A 22,579-nucleotide genomic window follows, 5' to 3' on the forward strand; every position below is an offset into this window, starting at 1 on the left:
CTCTATGCATGCATTATCAACAGGCAGCCAATGCTGCAATGGAAGCTCGGACAGACTCAGAGGATCAGTTTGCTGGCATGGAAACATAAACTTCTCCCATCAGAGCTTTAGATTACATTGCACAAAGGGGCTTGCAGGGCACTCCAGTGGTCTGTCCTCCAGTAGTTTGCTTGGATTGTTGAGGCTCCACTGTGGAGGAGTGGCATTCGCTCAATGGAGCACTACCCCACTGTCCTTTCCCAATGTTCGAGGCATCATTGACACTCTGCCAGTACCCACCCCTTTGCTGCTGTGAGTCAGCTAACTACCCAGTTAGAAGCTCCTAAAATGAAGTAGTGTAGTCTGTTGCTCCTGTTCCATAGCTGCTCAAGATCATTGTCCAATGTCACCTACAGTCTCCTTGGGTGACTTTCAGCAGCCTTCTACCAGCCATGATGTAGTCCCTGGGATAGTACTGAACATAGAGTATACAACATACTAAACAGAAGGGGGCAAGCCATTCAGCCTTTCACGATAAGGTTTCTATCTCAATGTCACATTCTTATTTTCTCCCCATAATGATTGAAGACTTGCAGATCTCAATGCATCTCTTTCTTGAATATACTCAATAACTTGGCCTCCAAAGCCTTCAATGTTAAAGAATTCACAGGAGATTCATTACCCTTCCAGTGAAATAATTTTCCTCATCTCTGTCCTTAATAGTCTATCCTGAATCCTAACATTTTTTCTCAGGTTCTAGACTCCCCAACAAGGAAAATAAATGCCACGGAGTGCAGTGGAGGCCGGGACGTTGGATGCTTTCAAGGCAGAGATCAACAAATTCTTGATCTCAAAAGGAATCAAGGGCTACGGGGAGAGTGCAGGGAAGTGGAGTTGAAATGCCCATCAGCCATGATTCAAATGGTGGAGTGGACTCGATGGGCTGAATGGCCTTACTTCCACTCCTATGGTCTTATGGAAAACATTCATCCTGTATCTAGTCTGTCAATATTGATTGTAATTTTATATATTTCAAATCGATCCTCTCATTCTTCTAAACTGGAGTGAATACAGACCTAGTCAAATAAGTTTCTCCTCCAACAACAGTGTTGTTTTAACCAGTACCAACCTAGTGAATCTCGACTGTACTGCTTCTATGGCAAGCATATCCTTTCTTCGGTAGGGAGACCAAAACTGCCTGTAGCAGTCTAGATCAGTTCTCACAAGTCACTGTATAACTACAGTGATTGATCCCCATTTATGAACTCAAATGCTCTTGTCATGAAGGCCTAAATGCCATTTACCTCCATGGTTGCTTGCTGCACCTGCCTATCTACTATTTTTGACTGTTGGAAAAGGGCAGCAAGATCCCTTTGTGCATTCACAATTCCCAATATATCAACATTTAAATAATACTTTCTCTTTCTGTTTTTCTCGTCAAATTGTATAACTTCATATATAGCCGTACCGCATACTGCATCTGCCACTCACTCAATTTGTCTAGATCACCTTGAAGTCTGTTTACTCCTTCCTCACAACACCACCTAGTTTTATGCTGTCAGCAAACTTGGGAATGATGCATTTAGATTCCTCATGAGGGTCTTTACATATATCATGGATAGCTGGGGCCTCAAGAACTGACCTCGCAGTATTCCACCAGTCACTGCCTGCCATCCCATTTATTCCCACTCTGAGTATGCCTTCCCCGTGATGAGTGCAGTGCCACTCTCCCACAGCAGTCCAGGCAGTGAAAGGGTTGTTTCAGCTGTCCGTCACATTTTGTGTGGTAACATGGCTTGCAGTTTTAAAAATACAATTCTTCAGATGCAGACATTGCTGACAAGTACAGCACGTACTGTCCATCTGTAATTGAGAAAATGACGTGGATGGAAGACAGAAGCAGAGGTAATGTACAATGATGACAAGGTGACTTTCACATGCAGTATGAATGACTTCACTTCGAGCCTTTGTTTGGAATGTTTATTTTGTGGTTGCCTTTATTGTTGTATGTTGACAAACTGACACTACTGTTCAGTGACAGAGGAAGGGAAGGAACAATTGGCAATTGAGAATCAGAACTGCAGTAACTGCTATCGAAGTAAATCAGATTTTCATGAGCAGCCCCTGGCGGGAAGGATGGAAACAGTAAGAAAAGCAAACCTAGAATCAAGTGGAGACCTGACAGTATCTGTGCCGAGAAAAACAACTAAAGCTTCAGGTCTGTGATCTTTGATCAAACTGCATTGGTTGTCTCTCCTTGTCCGTTTGGTTCTACACATCAGCAGCTTTCTGAAAATCTGGCATTAAGGGATATCCTCTCTTAGGAGTGAAAAGCAGTACATGACAGGCTATCACAATTCTTGATGCTAACTGATGTAATGCAGTGAAAGGGCTCATTCAGCATTCTATCATGTTTTGTGCAGTAGTAAAGCTGTCTTTCTAAAGAAAAAGATTTTCACTCTTGGTATCTAAGCATTGCTGACAAGCAAAGCATTTATTTTCCATGTGAAATTACTCTCGAGAAGGTGGTGTTGAGCCACCATTCTCAAATCACTGCACTCAATATGGGGTAGCCACACTCAGTAAAGTTAGGGAGGGAGTCCTGGAACTTTAATTGTGAAAGTGAAGGACCAGCAATATATTTTCAAGTCAGGATGGTGAGCGCCTTGGATGGCAAGTTGCACATAGAGACCTTCCCCATGTGTCTGATGCTGTTGTCCTTATAAAAAGTAGTGCCTTTGGGTTTGGAGGGCGATGTTAAAGAATCCTGGCAATTTCCTGCAGGGTATATTGTAGACAGAACAAATTGCTGTGCTCTGGTAGCAGACAAAGCTCATCTTTAAAGTGGTAGAAGCGATCGTGATCAAATCAAATTTTGTCTTGGATAGTGTTGAGCTTCTTAGGCATTATTGGGTTGGCACTCAGTACATCTCTTACTTGTGCCTTGTGGATGGTGGACAGGCTTAGAGACATGTAAGTTACTCGCTGCTGGAGACCCAGTCCCTCCCCTTCTTTAGTAGCCTCACTATTTGTGTTGCTCGTAACATGGAGTCACTAGTCAATGGAAACTGCAGGATGTTGACGGTGAGAGATTCAACTGTGGAACTCCAATTAGATTGTTAAAGGAAAATGATTACATTCCCCCTTGTTGGAGATGTCACAGCCTGCCAGTTATGTGGTGCAAAGATTACTTTCTGCTGGTCAAAGAGTCATTAGCCTTGTGGGCAATGGATTATCCACATCACCTGGTAGGCTCTCTTTGACTTGCCAAATTGGTCCAAATGTAGCTGGTACAGCAGGCTGCTGTAGACTGCATGTATCATGACAACCCAGATGAAAAGCATTGCCCAGCATGGATCACCAGCTGTAGTCACTCACCAGCTAGCCATTGAGGAATTGGACTCCCTATCAGTGTTAGTATAGGGCAGACTTGACAATGAAGTGGCTGCAATGCAATGTACATGCAAAGATTACCCTTTAAACAAAGAAGCAGCCAAACTCTAGCCTTGCCCTGCCTAAATTAAGACAAAATACAGCAAATGTGCTTTTTAAGTTGTTGGCAGAGGGAGAAGAGGAGTACCTGGTCTCCCCCACCCCAACCCCACTAACTCTCCAGGCCCAGCCGCACCATCTCTGCCATCAGACTCCCACCCTGACACCACATACCCAACAACTGAATGATATGGCACTCACATCCCAATGCTCTGCACCAAACTCAACATCTTTTGCTGACGCCACCCTATCCTAACCACTCAATTGCGTGTGACCCATTTGCTGCCATGCACTCTAACCACCTGGCATCCTACCAACATCCACCCAGCACCCCACCCATCTAATACTTGAAACTTACATTTTCTTTACATGTTTAAGCTCTCAAATGAATAGTCTATGATGCTAGACCCTGAAGTTACAAAATATGGTAACTGACTGCCGTGAAAAATGGAGTAGGATTGCCATCGCCAACTGTTCTGCACTATAAGGGACCTATAAGAATTGAAGTACCCTTCACCTTGCTGAAGAAACCCTGGTCAGAAGCTGCTATCAGAAATGCAGAGCTCTTTCCATTCTGAAAAAAAAAGCAGAAAATTCAGCCTCATATTTGTAACTATGCAAATAGAGTCATAGAGTCGTACAGTCGTAAAAAAGGAGATAGACAAAAGACAGGTAATTATAGGCTTGTTAGCTTAACTTCTGTGCTGGGCAAAATGCTTGAATCAATCATTAAGGAAGAAAGAGCGAAATGATTGAATAGAAACTGTTCCATTGGGCAGACGTAGCAGGAGTTCATGAAAGGCTGGTTTGCTTTCTGTCTTATCTATTCCCTTGATAATTTTATATATTTTTAAAAGATTCCCCCTCATTCTTCTAAATTCCAGTGAGTGTAGTCCCAGTTTATTCAATCTCTGCTCATAAATGAGCCCTCTCAACTCCATAATCAACCTAGTGAACCTCCTCTGCATCCCCTCCAGTGCCAGTACGTCCTTTCCTGAGTGAGAGACCAAAACGGTGCACAGTGCCACAGGTGTGGCCTCATCAGCATCCTAAACAGATGCTGCATAACTTCCCTGTGTTTGAATTCCACCCTTCCAACAATGAAGGACAATATTCCACTTGCCTTAGTTACCTACTGTACTGCAAACCAACATTTTATGATTCATGCACAAGGATACCCAGCATATGGCAACTTCTTACCATTTAAATAAAGGCCTATCTTTTTCCATAACTATTTAAAAACCAATAGAATTATAATCATGGGTACCAAAATGCTCCCCCACGAACACTTCAGTTACTTGCCCTGCCTTATTTCCAAGAGAAGATCAAATTTTGCGCCTTCTCTAGTAGGTACATCTATATATTGTTCAAGAATTTTTTTTTTGAACACATTTAACAAATTCCTCATCATCCAGGCCCTTAATACTACAGCAGTCCCAGTCAATGTTTAGAAAGTTAAAATCCCTACTGTTTATGGGAGGCAATGGCCTAATAGTATTATCGCTGAACTGTCAATCCAGAGGTCCCAGATAACAACCTGGGAACCCAGGTTTGAATCCCACTACAGCAGATGGTGGAATTTGAATTCAATAAAACATCTGGAATTAAGAGTCTAATGATGACCATGTTGCTCCATTGGTGATTATCAGAAAAACCCATATGGTTCACTAATGTCCTTTAGGGAAGGAAACTGTCATCCTTAACTGGTCCGGCCTATATGTGACTCCAGATCCACAGCAATGTGGTTGACTCTGAACGGCCCTCTGGGCAATTAGGAATGTGCAATAAATGCTTCCTGGCCAGCAACGACCTCATCCCGTGAACAATTACAGGAAAAATAAACATTAAAACCCTATTATTCCATAGCAATCTGAGATTCCTCTACATATTTGCTCCTCAATTTCCCTCTCAATATTGCAGTAGTACAACCCTATCAAGGTGATCAGCCTCTTCTTATTTCTGACCATGTAGGTTCACTGGACAATCCCCCAGAAATATTCTCTATCAGTACAGCAGTAATGTTTTCCCTCATCAATTGACACCACCCAACTCCTCTCTTGTCCCCCTTCCTACCTTTCTATAGCATCAAAACCCTGGAACACTGGGCTGCCAGTCCTGCCTTTCCCTCAGTCATGTTTCTGTACTCACTGTGACATCCCAGTCTCATGTTCCCGTACATGTCCAGAGTTTATCGGTCCTACCTGTAAGATCTCTAGCGTTGAAATAAATGTAGTTTGATTCATCAGAGTTATTTTATTCTCTAACTTGCACTTGCCTGCCTTTTTGAATTAACAGGATTTAAAAAAAAAAAAAATTCAAACCCATCCTTATCTATCTTCCTGTGCTCACTACCACTTAGGATCCTCTCACTCTCGTGCCTTACTCATTTAAAGGCTCCCAAATAGCACAAGCAGATCTCCTGTAGTGATGGGAACCAGGGTGACCTCGCTAACTACGAGGTTCGTGATTGGGGTTGTTAACCTGGGACAATCAAGAAAGCCCTGGCTGACCAATAAAACTAGGAGATTAAAATCTCCTCAATTCTGGGGAGTGACTCCAAGCTGGGGAGGGACACTGGGCTCTATGCAGTTATTTTAGTCGTGACTGGAGAAAACAAGGAGTGCCTGAAGAAATTCGCTAGCAACTGTCATTGTGTCATTCAGGTAAGCATTTCTGGCATCATGCCTCTGTTTGGGAAGCTTGATTCATATGACCCTTCTGGTGAAGACTGGGCCCAGTACGTTGAAAGACTGTGATATTTTCTCTGGGCAAATGACACTGGGAGAGATGAAAAGTAATCTGTCTGACATGTAGACTGCAGCATTTTCAGTGATAAGGGGCTGAACTTTCCCAGGGGCACCAAACACAAAAAACCTTTCAAGAGTTGACAGAGCTAGTTAAAGAATATTATGACCCCAAGCCTCCTCCACTATTGAGATGCCATTGATCTTATTCAACTGTTCGAGAATCGGGAATCCGTATCAGGGTTTTTGACAAGGTTACAATGACTGGCAGAGGCTTGTAATTTTGGATTAACCCTGAATGAGATACTGAGAGACCGTTTGGCGTGTGGCATTAATGACATAACCATACAAAAGCGCCGAATGGCAGAACCCAACTGGACTTCAAACAGGCACTACAACTAGCACTGTCATTAGAAAATGCAGCAGGTGGAACATGGGAGCTGCAGAAATACAGGGCATCCCAATGGCAGTGGGCACCCTCACTTGTCCAACAGAGCTTGGGGAATCCCACTTGAGTGTAGGCTCTCGCAGAACCTCACGCAGCGCATATCCTGAGCAGAGGTACCCGAGGATAGCCCAAGGCAAAATTCCACAATAAAGCCAAGCCTTGGCCATGTTACAAAACAGTTCTTCTGGATCTGGGCCAGCAAGCCATTGTATTTGCTGCTGGTATGTGAACTCGAGACAGCAAAGCAGTCCTACAAGGCCTGACTTGAGTAGAAAAACTCAGTGAATAGTTTCCAGAAGAGTGCATACTTTAGAAAGATTCCCCAACATGCGGGTTGACACCCAATTGGAGCCAATTAATGTTTGGTAAATGGTCACCCAGTTCCCATGGAGGCTGATATCAGCGCAGCTTTATCTATGGTTGCAGAATCTGTCTTTAGCAAGATTCGCTCGGGACTCCAACCTTTAAGCCTACGCAAGAGCTCAGCCAAACTGAGAACATACACTGGGGAACTGCTGAAAATCAAAGGTACAACTTTGGTTCCAGTCTCTTGAGATGTAGTTACCACTGATGATAGTAGGAGGCTTGGCCCAAGCCTATTTGGGTGGAATTGATTGCAAAAGATTGATTAGCTCAACATTTCTCAATTAGAAACTGGCTGTCTCAGTGTAATCCTAGTGAAATGCCCAGGCATTTTTCAAGAAGTACTTAGAACTACCAAAGAGATCAAAGCCACTTTACACATTGGCCAGGAAGTAACTCTGCAATTTTGAAAGGCCCGCCCAGTACCATCTGCCTTGCGGACAAAAGTAGAGGCAGAAATCAGAAGGCTGGACAGCGAAGGAATCATCAAACCAGTGCAGTTGGCAGAATGGGTAACACTATCATATCGATTGTGAAGCTGGATGGCTTAGTTCGCCTTTGTAGGGATTATAAGCAAATGGTAGACTGCTTCTCACAGCTGAGTAAATCCCTGATACCTCATATTCAGGACTTATACGCAATATTGGTGGAGGGGCTGTCCTTTACGAAACTGGACATGAGTCATGGCTATTTGTAATAGCGCAAGAATACGAGTCCCAGTGGGCACAGTACTGTGGGGTGATTGTCCCAAGAGAAGGTCACAAACAGACACTGGCCAAACTCCGCCAGGATGATCCAGAGGTTTCCGAGATGAAGATGCCAGAAGAAGCTATGTCTAGTGGCTGGGGTTGGATACTGATATAGCTGCATTAGTGGGGCAGTACCCAGAGCGCCTACAAGGACAAACATTGCCAGCAGTAGCACCTCTACATTTGTGGGAATGGCCGAGTAAACTCTGGACTCGGTTGCATGTCGACAATGCCACTCTTTTCATGGGCTCAATGCCCCAGGTCATTGTGGATGCCCATTCAAAGTGATTGGACATGCGTAAAGTTAACTCAGCAAACTCAGGGATGACAACTGACAAGCTACGAACATTGTTGACGATGCAGGGACTCCTAGAAGAACTGGCCACAGACATCATTTACCAGCAGGGACAGCTCCATACCATCCATTATCCAAAGGTCTGGCGAAAAGACTGGCCCAAACATTGAAAGTTGGCTTAAAGAAGCAGCCTATAGTGTCACTGTCCTGGTTCCTGTTGACTATAGGACCACTCCACATGCAACAACAGCAACAGTTTGCAGCAGAGTTTCCGATGGGAAGAAGGGTCTGCACCAGGTTAAACCAGATATTCCTAGACACTGGGCAGGGGTGGGGGGATAGAATGGCAGCAGGAGCGCCAATGCCAGCCACATGCCGCCGCTAAACGAGAGAGACAATTTAATTCAGGATGAAGTTTGGTGCCAGAGCCAGGGAAACGGCCCTGTCTGGTTATGAGGTGAGGTTGATGTGAGGTCAGGTCCGGTGACTTAAAGTTTGGGCGGGTGATACAGTCCTGAACAATCATGAGGATAACCTGAAAGCTGTTACCTTGCAAACGGGGCAGGAGCAAAACTTACTCAGCCCCTCAGAACTGGCCAAAGGCGCAGCAGCAACTGTAGCTTCTCTCCCCTCCACCTAGTGTCAAGGAAACCTCAGAGTCTGAGAAGGATGCAGCCTCAATACCACTGCCAGTAGAAGGTAAGGAGGAAACTCTTCCAAGGTGTTCCGGATGCAAGAGATGAGCCACTGTCCAGTAGACACCACCTGTGTCTGACTGAGTCAGGGGAACCAGACTTGGGCAAAAACATTGCAAGAGAAGCTACTAGTGAAAGACCAGGGCTACATCCCTGGGCTTAGGCAAGGAGGGATGTAGTGACTGCAACAAGCTTGACCTCATTATCTACGAGATTCTTGATTGACATGAGTTACCAACCCGTATCAGGAAAGCTTTGGCTAACCAAAATGCACAAGTAATTAAAGGGCAACTTAGTGACAGGACACTGGTCTCGTGTGCAGTTATTTCATTTCCCAATACTAGTCTCCTTCCAGCTCAGCGGAAATCCTTCCCCTTTGAACAGGTCTTTTCCACCCCAGCGGAGAAACCAATTATCCGAAAATCTGAATCCTTGCCCATTGCACCACCTATTCAGCCAAGGGTTGATCTCCTTATTCCTAGTCTCACTCGCATGTGGCACTGTGTTTTGAATAATTTGAGTGTAGAATTTTCCAGAAAGAAAGCTCCCTGAACTGCAGAAATTATTCAGCTTATATAAACATCAAGAAGTTTTTTTTTCAAAAAAGGCATGCTGAAATGAAATTTACAAACAATAGTAAACCCCTTCGTCAGAGCAGTTTGTGATCATCCTCTGATTTACTCTTTACCTAAAATGGTGTGAAAATAACTTTAATAAACACAGTAATTGTAGTTATGATAAATAAGTGTTGTATTGAAAACAACATCTCAAAATATGGAGAAAATCAATGAGTTGACGAGCATTTGTTTGATCTCATTTGCCTGATGAAATTTTATTGTTTTAACGTTCTAACTGATTGACTGGCAGTACATTTCCAAATGTAGTGTTCTCTCAACACTGGGACAGTTCATACAAGATGGACATGATCACTTTAGCCATTAAGGACAGTCACCTTCAAACTGTCACTAGAAGTGTCACTGTCATGGAAGAATCTATCTTAAACTGTTTGTGATGCAGAACTCCTGGAAATAACAGCACGGTCTCTTTTAAACTGATGATTTGTCACTGTAACAAAGTTGCTTGGGTAAAAACTGGCAATGCAAAGGCACCACTAAATTGTGTACAATCCTCAGTCTTGAGCACTTACCATCTGCAATTGTTTCCCCTTTGAGACGCCCAACAGGAAGTTGAGTCCCATCCAAATAAAATTCAATTATTCCATCATATACCACGACTATAATGTGTATCCAAGTCCTTTCTTCAACCTGTTTCAATGCTGTTACTGTGGAAATATGAGTGGTATTTGACCCCAAAAGAGAATACAGGAACATGAGTGACATAGAAGATCCATTTATCATCACTTTCACAGCATAGTAAATACTTCCATTGATACTTGTTTTTGAGATGATAAATCCATCAGTGTTGGGATCAGGCATCACCCATGCAGAAAATGTAAGATTTGCAAGTGTATTATTTATCTTTGGATGATATTCTGGGTCAATGGTTCCATAAACACCTTCTGCTCCACTAAAGTACAGAGCATCTGTACCGGTGTGATGTCTCCTTGAATGAGGCCGTAATTCAACAGATTTGGGAAATGTCCCAACCAGTATAAAGTCTGTCAAATCAGGCAATCCATGCCTGAATACATTGGACACTATCTCCCATCCAATTCGAACATCCCCAAATGTGCCTTTATGTCGCAGAATGGTAAAGTTTGTAACGTATGACATATCATCAACTGAAATGACGTCCTCAGCAACTTCCCTGTCTTGGCTTTCTGGGTCCAGAACAAAAACTCCAAAAGGATCATCATTAAATGGAATCACAACATTTGTGCTTAAGTTGCCATTTGATAACTTAGCACCAGGACCAGGGGATCCTCCTGTGGAGTTAACAAAAAATTGCTGCATTTTTCCAAAATTATTCTTCTGAACTAGTATCAAATTCAATTTTAGATTATGTTGTCTTTTGAAACTAAAACTATTATAACTCTAGCAAAGACATACATCTTATCTTTTAATCGTGAAGGCAAGTGATTGCTTTGACTATGAATCTAAATATTATTCAACAACAATCATTCCTAGTCAATACCATCATGAAAGGTGAAGTTTCACATGTTGCAAGACTGTTTGTAATATTATTAACCACTCGATGCATTTGCAATTTCTTTCTCAATTACTTAGGTCGAGAAATAAACTCATTATTTTAATTTATTGTAAATATTTTATTCTCTTTTAAAATAATAAACAGAAGTTTTTGTTACAAATGTGTTCAATACTTTACTACAAAATAGCACTTTTTTTTCTTAGAAACTTCACTTTTTCCAGGTCTATGAAAAAACTCTTGGAAGCAACGAAAAGTATGAAATTTGATGTGTTGCAAAAAGACGTTTTTTACATGATTTCATTAAGAGGCAGCTATAAATTTCAGATCTTTTATGTTAATAAAACTGTAGCAAAAGAGCACTGCAGTTTCTTGACAATGTATAAAATAGAGCAATATTACGACAGGTCTTTGTGAAATATTAGTTTGTGACAGCCATTGAACTCAATTAAAAGCATTTATGACAGAGTTAGAGGCTACCTGATTGTGGTAAACTAGCTGCTATACTCAGTACAATTCATTTTGCCAAATAAAGCAAATACCTGATACATTGAGCAACCGCAGAACATAAATTTCATTGAATTCTGGAGTTCCATCAGCAACTGCATAGAGGGTTATAAGATGGGCATGTTCCCCAGTTGTGAACAGGACAATCCCAGTTGTTTCAATAAACTCTTCCCCAGGTTCCAAAAAAGAATCATTAATAAACAGCTGCCATGAAACAGAGACATTGCCAAATTTTCCTCGCTGTCTTATAATCCTGTTTATAAGCAAGAGAACAAAGCAAAATGAAAACATTTTAGAAGTATTTCCCTGTTTATAGCTTTAAGTTGCCAAAAGGTGCTTCATTGATAACAAATCTGTTAAACAAAATAATCATAATAAAGAAAGGCTTGAAGTTATGATTTTCAGTTAGTTTTGATTGGAGCAATTAGAATTTTGACGGACTCATTAGAGCCTGGCATCACTGACTGCTATTTACAGGGGCAACATCTGAATAGGGACAGATTAAAAAAATCACAACTTCTCGTCAGGAGAGAGGGCAGTATTCTGAAGGTCAATTCAAAACTATGCTATTTATGCTAGGTTCCAGATCTGAGTAACTACTAACAGAGGACAGCATACTTGGCATTATCATTTGTGTTGTCTAAATCCTAAAAAAAATTATCCCAAAGTTCCTTTCTTTTGTTCTCTCGAAATGGGCCACTGAAGTCCCACAGAGAGTGGCCGAAAACTGTAGAATGACTCACTGACCTCTCCTTATCAGGGAAAATGTTTGCAGATATTCAAGATGGCAGCACCTGCTGCTCAGATAACATTTAGCGGTTTCAAATTCAAACTTAACACTGAACTTCACACAAGCCTGTCATCCAACTCGTGCTGATCCTATCTGCCTCCACAGTGTTTGACATTAACCTGGCACGCTTCTGTTGACAGCAGCATGACAAAGATCTGAATCAAAAGTGTTGAAAGCCAGAGAATCACGAAAACTCTGAACCAGTTGGTGATGGAGGAGACTAGAGGTCATTCCTTAATCAATTTTAGATTTACCCAAAATGCGACATTAACAATGTCTATCAGCTAATCCTACAAACCACCACTACAAACTGTCAATAAGTTCCCCTTCATACTTTTGTATAGGAAATAAAAATAAACTAGTGAACCACCCCTTAAAGTGGCACTTAAATGGTATTTCTCTTGAGAGCAGAGAAGCTTCAATTTAACATATCATCTGAAAGACAGCATTTTCAATGAACTCCACGAGAATAGAACTCCAATAACATGTCAACCTTAATTTGTGCTGAAGTCCTGGAGGGGGGCTTCAACCCAGAGCCTGCTAATTCAGAGGCAAGTGTTCAGCCAACTGAAGCAACACACTTAAGATGAACTAAACAAATAAATAAATTGACAAAAGATCTACACTTTATAAGGCATGTAGTGTTGTTGGTCTTCTACATTCACTCAAGGGAAGTAGGTGGGGACTTGGTTTAACATCCCTTCTGAAAGGCTTCAACTGCAACAGTGCAGAATACTGTTAGTACTGCACTGGAACATCTGCCTTGGGTTTTGTGCTCAAGTCCTGAAATTGGACTTGAACCCAAAATGCCATCACTCAGAAGCAGGAGAATGACAAGTAGCATGCAGGGCCCAGCGGTTTTGGAAGGTCTTAGGAATTCCAGCAGTCACAATGAGCACAGAACAGCCGCGCACAAACGTGACTGCAATAGAAGGGCAGACAGATAGTCACACGACATCCACCGCCACATCTACCTATTGCATGGACCTGATATTGGCCAACTTAGTGAGGCCCAGAAGCTAGTTACAAGAGTGTGCATACTACAAGACCCTGCAGCCCACCGCCAACTTCCATTGTGATCTTTGGTCTCCTGAGGCAATGTGGGGCTGACATGCAACTAAAGCTTAAGGAACGCCTCTCCACACCCCCTTAAGATACCGAAATAGGGGCTGTAACCTCACACATCCCATTCAATACAACATCTTTCAGAACAAGCACACTGGTCAGAACAGTGATCAAACTCATGGCCTTAGTTATATTGTACCATTCTTCAATCATTCCTGAGTTAACTGCCTCTCAGACTTAAGATCTTAAGTTGGCACTTGATCAACCAAAGGGACTGAATTGTTTAAACTGAGACTTTGGCAGCAGCAGATTTTTCAAACTTTGCTTCAGCAGAGACTGGAAGCAAACGCTATCACAACAAACAATCCCTATATATCTTTATTCCCAAATCAAGCTTCGAACTAGGCTGCAGTAGTGAGAGTTACTCCCTAGACTGCCACAGACATTTAAATGTTCAGGCACTCATACATGTCCCCCACTTGTAGACACTAACATACTATTACTGGGGCTGCGAAGCTTACACACTGCAATGCTTTATCCTCTTTTGCTGTTAAACATTTGATTATTACAAAACAAACAAATCAAGAATGCCACAGTTTTAATGCACTACAAGGAAAAGACAAAAGAACTAGACAACTTATTTTGCTCTGGTGATTTTGGTAAATCTCCTCCTCTGATGTTCAGGGAGGTAGCGCTCACTGCTACAGGCACCTCCGTCTTCATAAAGTACACTTGGGTCATTTCTAACCTCACAAATCTTATTCTCCCACATCGTTACCTCAAAGCTGCTTCATGAGTATTCTGATCCCTTCATTCAGCAGTACCATGCCACACCCATCCCCTCCACTGCTTCGCCATTCTTCAGGGTTACTACAGTGCCAAGCACTTGGATCAATTCATGATCTATTGGGAGGTTAAGTACCTCTTTGTATGGCACCCATCCCAGAATGAGAGAAGTTACAATAGCCTCACCTGAATTTCAGCTACAGAATCTATAGTGTCAAAACAATTGCAAAAAGTCATAATTCAAAGTATCTAATAATATGTTTTCTAGCATAAGAAATGACAAACAGTACTCCATAATAGTTTATTTTCATTGCTGGGACACACAAGCTAATACAGTTGGTTTTCATTCTTGTTTCAAATTTGACACATTATTAATAACAATTTTTTTTTACTTACGTAAAATTGTTGGCCATTCCTTCAAATACATTCTTTTCAAAAGGTTCAAGTGAAAAAATTCCATTAGGATCATCATTTGCTTCAATAATAACTGTAGCCCTTGAGGTGTCATAGACAACTGTATCTCCTATGACAAGCAAATGAAATCAGTGCTCAATATGCAAGAATAGGGATTAGTTGATTGGATTACTACTTTCATGAATGATTATGGGAGTTTTAGGAAAGTAACACCATGGGATACAAAATAAAGTACATCCTAATGTAAGAATTATCTTGCTCAGTAAATGCAGCAAAGTTATGAGCATTTTCTTAAAAAAGACATTTAAATCATTTCTCTATAAATTAAGTGAAACATTATACAAATAACAAAGAACTGCGGACGCTAGAAATCTGAAACAGAAACAGAAATTGCTGGAGAAACTCAACAGGTCTGGCAGTGTCTGCCAGAGAGAAAGCAGAGTTAATATTTCAAGTCCAGTGACCCATCTTCAGAACTCTTGTAGAAGAATTACAGGAACCTAAGCATTACAGTTGCGCTTATGAAGAACATATTTATAATTTTGCTATAAACAGCAAACAGCGGAAATTTTTTGTTTAAAATCAAAAGATTGGTTAAATGAAGAGAACCCTTTTTATTCCTTCCATAAAGATAATTCTCCTATAACTTCACGCTAATTCTGCTGAAATGTGTCCAATATCCAAACCAGTCATCACTGCTCAAAAACCTGCTTTAAGAACTAGATCTACATGAAAGTGTCACAAAAATTTCATGTGCTTGAAGCAGTTATGAATGCACTAAGATTCACCAGTACAAACATACTAATGAACATGCACACTTATATGTGAGCAACTATTTCCCAGAATCCTGGCAGTGTGGAAACAGTCCATTTGGCCCAAATTCACAGTGACTCCCCAAAGAGCATCCTACTCAGACCCACCCTATCCCTGTAACCTTGCATTTCCCATGGCAAATCCACCTAACCTACACATCACTGAGCACTACAGGCAATTTAGCAAGGCCAATACACGTAACCTGCACATCTTTGGACTCTGGGAGGAAACCCACATAGTCAAAGGGAGAATGTGCAAACTCCACACAGTCAGTCCCCCAAGGCTAGAATTGAACCTGGATCCCTGGTGCTGTGTGGTAGCAGTGCTAACCACTGAGCCACCGGGCTGCTGCAGGGGCTGGCACAGTGATTGGAGAGCTATTCTGGTTCCTCTAACCTGCTCTATCATTCAAAAAGGTCATAGCTGGTGTGATTGTAACCTCAAATCCACATTCTTACTTACCCCTGTAATCTTTCACTGACTTGTTTAAATATCCATTGCCGTATCCAAGGATTCTGTTTCACCACCTTCTCATAAAGGAAATTTCAAAGATTTGAGACCCCCAGAGGATATAAAAATCACCTCATCTCTGTTTTAAATGGCTGACTCCCTTATTTTAAAATACTGACTCTTAGTTCTTGATTCTCCTATAAGAAGAAACATCCTCTCCACATCCAACTTTCACGTCAAGACCCCTCAGGATCTATTCTGATTCAATCAAGCATCTTGTTCTTCTAAACTCCGAAGGACATAAGCTGAGTCCAATACTTCCTTATAAGATATTTTTCCTCCAAATGTCTCAGAAATTGAATCAAAAACAGTAAAAGCAGGAAAAGTTTCAGCAGGTCAGTCAATATCTGTGGAATGATATGTTTCATTCACCAGAACTGAGCTAGATCTAATGCAAACCCACTTAGATAGCTTAAAATCTAGTTCTTTACTTCCTATCAAGAAAAAGGAAAACACAAGCCTGGAAGTCAGCGCCTGCAACGAGAATCAACTGCTTTTTGCAGGAAAAAACTCAGAAAAGTAATTGTACCTGTAGAATGAAGCAGCATGATGTAGAATACTTCATCTGTTTCAGGAACATCATCTTCATTAATAACAACAGAAATAGTCTTGGCTCTTTCTCCAACTTCAAATACCAGAGTATTATTTTCACCAGGAGAAAGGAAGTCTCCTTTGATGCTGGATGCTCCTCCGTTCTCAACATCATAAACAACAGCAACAACCTTGTCAGCAGATCCATTTCTAACAACTGTGAAATTGGCAACACTTCCTTCTTGGACTCGAAGGTTAATTGGGTCTAAAATTCAGCCAGTCAGACAGAATTTGTTTTACATTACAAAACATTAGATAAGACATTACATACATTCAAACAGACCACCTTAAAAATATTGATATGAATTTTGTGTTTATACATCATTTCAAAGGGTTCTTTACAAATGCGATTATATTGATAAGCAGTGCCCTAGCTACTGACAATGGCCTGGGGTTATTCTAGGTCAAAGTTCATAGGTGATTTGATATCATTTAAGTTATTTGTTGTATAACAATCATAAGACATAGGAGTGGAAGTAAGGCCATTCGGTCCATCGAGTCCACTCCACCATTTAATCATGGCTGATGGGCATTTCAACTCCACTTCCCTGCACTCTCCCTGCAGCCCTTGATTCCTTGTATAAGACCATAAGACATAGGAACAAATGTTACATCAACTTAATAAACCCGGATCCCTAAATTTAGATTTAAATCAAAACTATTTTTCAAAATCTATACAGGTTTTAATTACAAAATGGTTCAATTGCCACAAACAACACACACATGTGAGAATAAAAAATCAACATTACTCTGAAATGATGGAAAACAATTGCCAACTCAAAGATGGCATTGCAAGAAATGTATACATTCACAGCAAGAGTCGTACAGCAATGAAACAGACCCTTCAGTCCAACTCGTCCATGCCAAACAGATATCCCAAATTAATCTAGTCCCACCTGCCAGCATTTGGCCCATATCTCTCTCAACCCTTCCTATTGATGTATCCAATCAAATGCCTTTTGAATGTTGAAATTGTACCAGCCTCCACCACTTCCTCTGGCAGCTCATTCCACACAAGCATAGGCATCTGCGAGAAAAAGTCGCCCCTTAAGTCCCTTTTAAATCTTTCCCCTCTCACCTTAAACCTTTGCTCTCTAGTTCTGGACTCCCCTACCCTGGTAAAATACCTTACTATTCACCCTACATATGCCCTTCATGTTTTTCTAAACTTCTGTAAGATCACTCCTCAGCCCCCGATGTTTCAAAGAAAATAGCCTTGGCTTATTCAGTCTTTCCCTTTAGCTCAAACTCTCCAACTCTAGCAACATCCTGTCTCTTTTGTGCACCCTTTCAAGGTTAACAGCATCCTTCCTATAGTAAGGATACCAAAATCCAACACATTCCAAAAGTGGCCGAACCAATGTCCTGTACGTCCACAACATGACCTCCCAACTCCGATACTCAATGCACTGACCAACAAAGGGAAGCATACCAAACGTCTTCTTCACTATCCTTTCTGCCTGTGTCTCCACTTTCAAGGAACTACGAACTTACACCCTCAGGTCTCTTTGTTCAGCAACACTCCCCAGGACCTTACCATTAAGTGTAAGTCCTGCCCTATTTGGAAGTAGTGCAATGCTTTCCCCACCTATTTTACCACTTATTAGATAGGGTGGGCAAAATTTAAAATAAGCTACCAATGACCAAATTTGAAGCCAGAGAATAGGTCTGAGCATAGAGAAGATGTGGCTCCATGATTATGATTTGGTTCTTTGAGTAAAAGGTACCATTGTATTCAGACTAAAATAAAGCAAATTGATGAAAAGACATTTGGTTAAAACAAGATTGACTATTTCTGGTAGTGTGAGACATGAGGAAGTTTTCTAGCCTGGTGAGCTAAAATGGGGAAGAATACTTCCTAAAAAGAGAACCGATAGGCTAGAACAAACAAGATTGCTTTCTAGCCGAGTCGGGTAAAATGAAAATACCATTTCCTAACAGGAAAAGCAGAAGTAAAATGGGATAGATTATTTCTTAGACCAGTGAACAAGTGTGGGAAGAACATTTTCTAGAGACAGAACAATCAGACTATAAAACCAAATTCTTTGCAGATTAAAATAGCATGACGTTAAGTAAAATGGTTAAGGAGGTGTGGAATCTGTCATAGGTTCCAGACAAACATAAAGAATGTTGGGGAAAATCTATCTTCAAGTCACAAAGAAAAAGTCAATGGTGATATAATGTGCACGCCATTTAAAACATGTCAGTTCTGACAAGCAACATTAAAAGACAGTGGAAGAAGAGAAAAGATTGCAATCACAACTGCCTAAGAAGGAAGGTCATAAGTCAAACATGTGGCCAACTCTTTCCTCGCAGAGCCCGGAGAGAGCAAGGTTCAGACACTCGATTGTGTGGCAAAGTTTACCAACTCAGAGGACTTATGATTAAATGTGCTGAAGAGATTTCTGGAATTGGAAGGAACTTTTGTAGGGACTGGTAACTGCTAAGAGGAGGCACGCAGACACTCCAACGGCTTGTTATTTGACCACAGACAGAAACTTTTGTTCTTTTAAATACCCCACCACGAGCCACAGGTGGTTGAGACGTAACAGCAAACTTGGAGTTAGTTCCTATATTCTACAGATCATTTTAAACTGAAAAAAAACACAGTAACCTAGTTCACCGATGGAAAAAAACACATGTACTCCTTGTCTTTGTATATTTATTGGCTTTGTCTCTGTTCTGTATACATCAGTCTTTATACATCAGTAAGGATTCATTAACCCTCTCTGGTCTAGTCTTGTATGTTTTAAACTTGTGGCATTTAAAAATGTAATAAAATTGGCCGAACAATAATTCATGATAAAATGAGTGTTTTATTTGTTCAAAAGCAATTATTTAGTTTAATGAGTGTAAAATTTGTAGCAGCATCCCTCTGTAAATTAGGCGTACAAAGTCTGACAGACTCCAGAGGAACAGAAAAATGTAAGGTCTGTCAATGAAAGCTTTAAGACTCCTTTTTCTTTCTCTATGGCCGAAAGATTGATGGTGGTTTACAGTATTAAAAATTTTCCTTTGAATAAAAATGTTGTTAAACTGAATGAGTGTTGAGGAGGTTGTGTGGAAGCTTAAAAGCTTTCTTTTGATCAGGCTAAAGGTTCTTCCTGTGAGTTAACCTTTTTGCATTCCAGAAGTCTAAAGACAGCAAGTATTATAACTTGTGGGAAGGATAATAAAGTATATTTTTCAAGGAATGAGTTCTGAAATCGTGTTAGAATTATGATTTCAGGATTATTCCAAAACACTGTACGGACTTTTAATCCAGGTGCAAAGTTTACAAGTTCAGAATTATTTTTCTTAATGTTTGGTAGTTTAAGGTGGCATGTTTCTGACTGATCCTCAGTTGGATTGATCCTGAGTTAGAAATCCTATAAAGTTTAAGGATTTTGCTCTGAATACTATTTACAAAGCAAAAGTGAATTTTGAATTTATATACTGGCTATTAATCTGAGCACAATACTGTGGGCTCAAAGAGTTAAAACGGAGAAAATTTAACCAAGATCTGTTTAAGAAAGGAGTTAAAAAAAATCTTTTGGAGAGACTGGACGTTGATCTAAAAGGCAGAGTTTGAAACAGAATCTTGCTCCCTATTTTTGAAGAAAGTACCTAAAAAAAACCACTTCCACACACACACACACAACTTCAAGCATTTGACCAAACTTTCATAAGGAATTGGAATTAATGAACCAAATTAATTTCATTTGGATCTGATCAGATTTTTTGAAAGCAATAGAAGGCAAGTATTCACAAAGATTTCTGATGAAGGGTCGAGGCCCGAAACGTCAGCTTTTGTGCTCCTAAGATGCTGCTTGGCCTGCTGTGTTCATCCAGCTCTACACTTTGTTATCTCGGACTACAAAATTTCTCCAGGATTAATGAGGATAGTATCTAGTGGGATGTACAAAATTTTATGAGGGAAAAGTAATGGAGTGAAACACTGTCTAGAAGGAAACAACAAAAATATCGCTGGAATAGATTCTCAAAACAAAATGCAGTCATCTGTGTATGCGAGTAAAAGAATCAGGAATTGTTTTGGAAGCTCCCACTCCTAACTGCCCAAATAATAATGTGGCCCTTGTGAAGGCTATGTGTCGTTGTATGTTCTTAATGTTTGTTGAGAAACAATGAATAAATACGAAAACAACAGCATTATGAGTCAGCTCAGAGCTTGGCACAGCTATATCCTGCGTAGAGAGACATAAAAGGAAAAATCTTAAACTGTTGAGGTTAGTACTCTCCGTTCTGCAAAAGTCACAGGGGAGATAGCACTCTCAGCTCAAACTATACATGACTAGCAGTCCATTTCTGCCAACAGAGGGCCAAAAGCAAATCTAATGTTTTGTTTCAGGTAAACCATCAGCTAGCTGGCAGTCTGTGGGTAAAAGTAATGGTGAACACCCCCCGGGTAACTGAAACAGTATGAGAAGCACACACACCATATCCATCAGCAAGAGCATCTACCTGCATCCTGGGCAGTAGATGTAATCGACTAAAGGAGAGAAGGGAGACAACTGCTGACAACTTGAATGGTATAAGGGACATAGGAGGAAATAGTTAAGATTTCACCAGAAAGAACAAATTTATTTCCCTTTCTCCGGGTACTGAGACATCAAGAACAATATTGTCAAGAGCGTGTATTGATATTATTAACTAATTAGGATATACTGATTTGTGGTTTTTGCAAGTTGACACAGTGTTCAAGTGTTGTGCTGTCTGCAGAGGACAGACAGCCTGTTGGTACTGTTACAGTGAATACATTTGGAGTGATGTATAATTTGTCAAGTTAAAGGCTAACCACGGTAACCACCCCAAGTTAAGTGACAAACACAAATTTAGTCAGCTGATTAGTAAGTAGAGGAATTGTAAAGCTCCTGGAATAAGGAGCCATAAGAACAGAAAATGTTTTGGTTGCACTAACTCAGGCATAAACTCACAGCAAATGAATAAATGATCATGCTTTTTGAATGTCACAACAAGCACTAAGGGCTTGGAATTTGTGGCCGGGGATTAAAATATGCAAAATATGTTAGTGAGAGGATTAAATCTATGCCCTGGTTTAAGAGTTGATTTGTCAACATTGAATTAGATATGGAGAATATTTGATTCAAAACCATGCCTAAACATACACGCAGGAAGGTCAGTGACCCCAAGTCTGATTAATTCAGAACCAATAAGGAGGGGAGCACTGGTGACTCCCCAAACAAGAAAGTGATATGCTAACCTTGTCCTAAATAAATTGTTAAGTTCTTTTCTGAGCCTGGACAGAAATGGTACAACATACCAATAAAATACCAGCAGGAGCCAAAAACTGCACTGCTGACCAAGTTGAATTATGTTAATTATACAGCTTGATTCTGCTGTGGAACATGACATACTACTGTAGTGGGAATGAAGTAAGAAGTTATAAAAAGAGTTACAACAGGAGGAAGGCAACACCCTATGAGGTAGTACTGTGAGGCACAAGCATAAACTTTCACATCCTAATGTTCCACAGCAATGGAAATGACTGGGGAGTTACCTTGTTCACCCTAAAGCATTAGGAGCAGACTACAGTATAAACAGATTCCTGCACACAGGATAACAGAAAGACTTATGATGGAACATTTCTGCTTTTTTTTCAAGAATGAAATGGAAACACTGCAGGCATGTAAAGGTTAATGATGTTCTGCACGTACTGGAGTAAGACAGAGATGGGACAGGGAATCATGCAGAATTATACTTAGCCGATCTAAGACTGAATTTGTTTGAATAAACACCAAGTTAACCTGCATACCTGAGTCCTCCAGTGGTTTGTGCAAGGATAATTAACCAGGAGAAGACTGTTTTTTGAGAATTAATGTGGGGGTGTGCACTCATCAAGGTGTAATTATGGGCCACCCATCCAGTGCAAAATGACCTTGAAGTAACATCTGAGTTTAACAGAACTAAAATGGAGGCAACTGTATCGTGAAGCTATGCAATGCCAACTATAACCAACCTATACCACTTATGCCTGCTGTGGGAGAGTACTGTGTAACTACTAATCCAATTTAAATCTGTAAGTGTCCGACCCAACCTTCAATCACAGATTGTGCACAGTCAACTGATCAACATGTAGTACTGAAACTCCTCGGGGATACCAATGACCTCTCGGGCTATGTTAAAATATTCACCTATGACCTACCACCTCTGTCTGAGCACCACAAGGGCATTAACAAATCCGCTCATATTATTACAAACTGCAGCAGAAGAA

General features: G+C 40.8%; 1 protein-coding gene across 10 annotated transcripts in view; it reads right to left on the reverse strand.

Moving 5' to 3' along the window:
- adgrv1 (adhesion G protein-coupled receptor V1) overlaps window positions 1–22,579 on the reverse strand; it is a 560,536-nt gene that overhangs the window by 456,314 nt on the left and 81,643 nt on the right. For all 10 annotated transcript variants that reach the window (XM_048527106.2, XM_048527099.2, XM_048527104.2 and 7 more), the window contains exons 17-20: window positions 16,286–16,552; window positions 14,416–14,542; window positions 11,414–11,631; window positions 9,913–10,650 (exon numbers count right to left, since the gene is read on the reverse strand). In XM_048527106.2, the coding sequence (XP_048383063.2) occupies window positions 9,913–10,650; window positions 11,414–11,631; window positions 14,416–14,542; window positions 16,286–16,552 (1,350 nt within the window). The remainder of the gene's footprint in view (window positions 1–9,912; window positions 10,651–11,413; window positions 11,632–14,415; window positions 14,543–16,285; window positions 16,553–22,579) is intronic.

The sequence above is a fragment of the Stegostoma tigrinum genome, chromosome 3 (assembly GCF_030684315.1).
Source record: "Stegostoma tigrinum isolate sSteTig4 chromosome 3, sSteTig4.hap1, whole genome shotgun sequence".
NCBI lineage: Eukaryota > Metazoa > Chordata > Chondrichthyes > Orectolobiformes > Stegostomatidae > Stegostoma > Stegostoma tigrinum.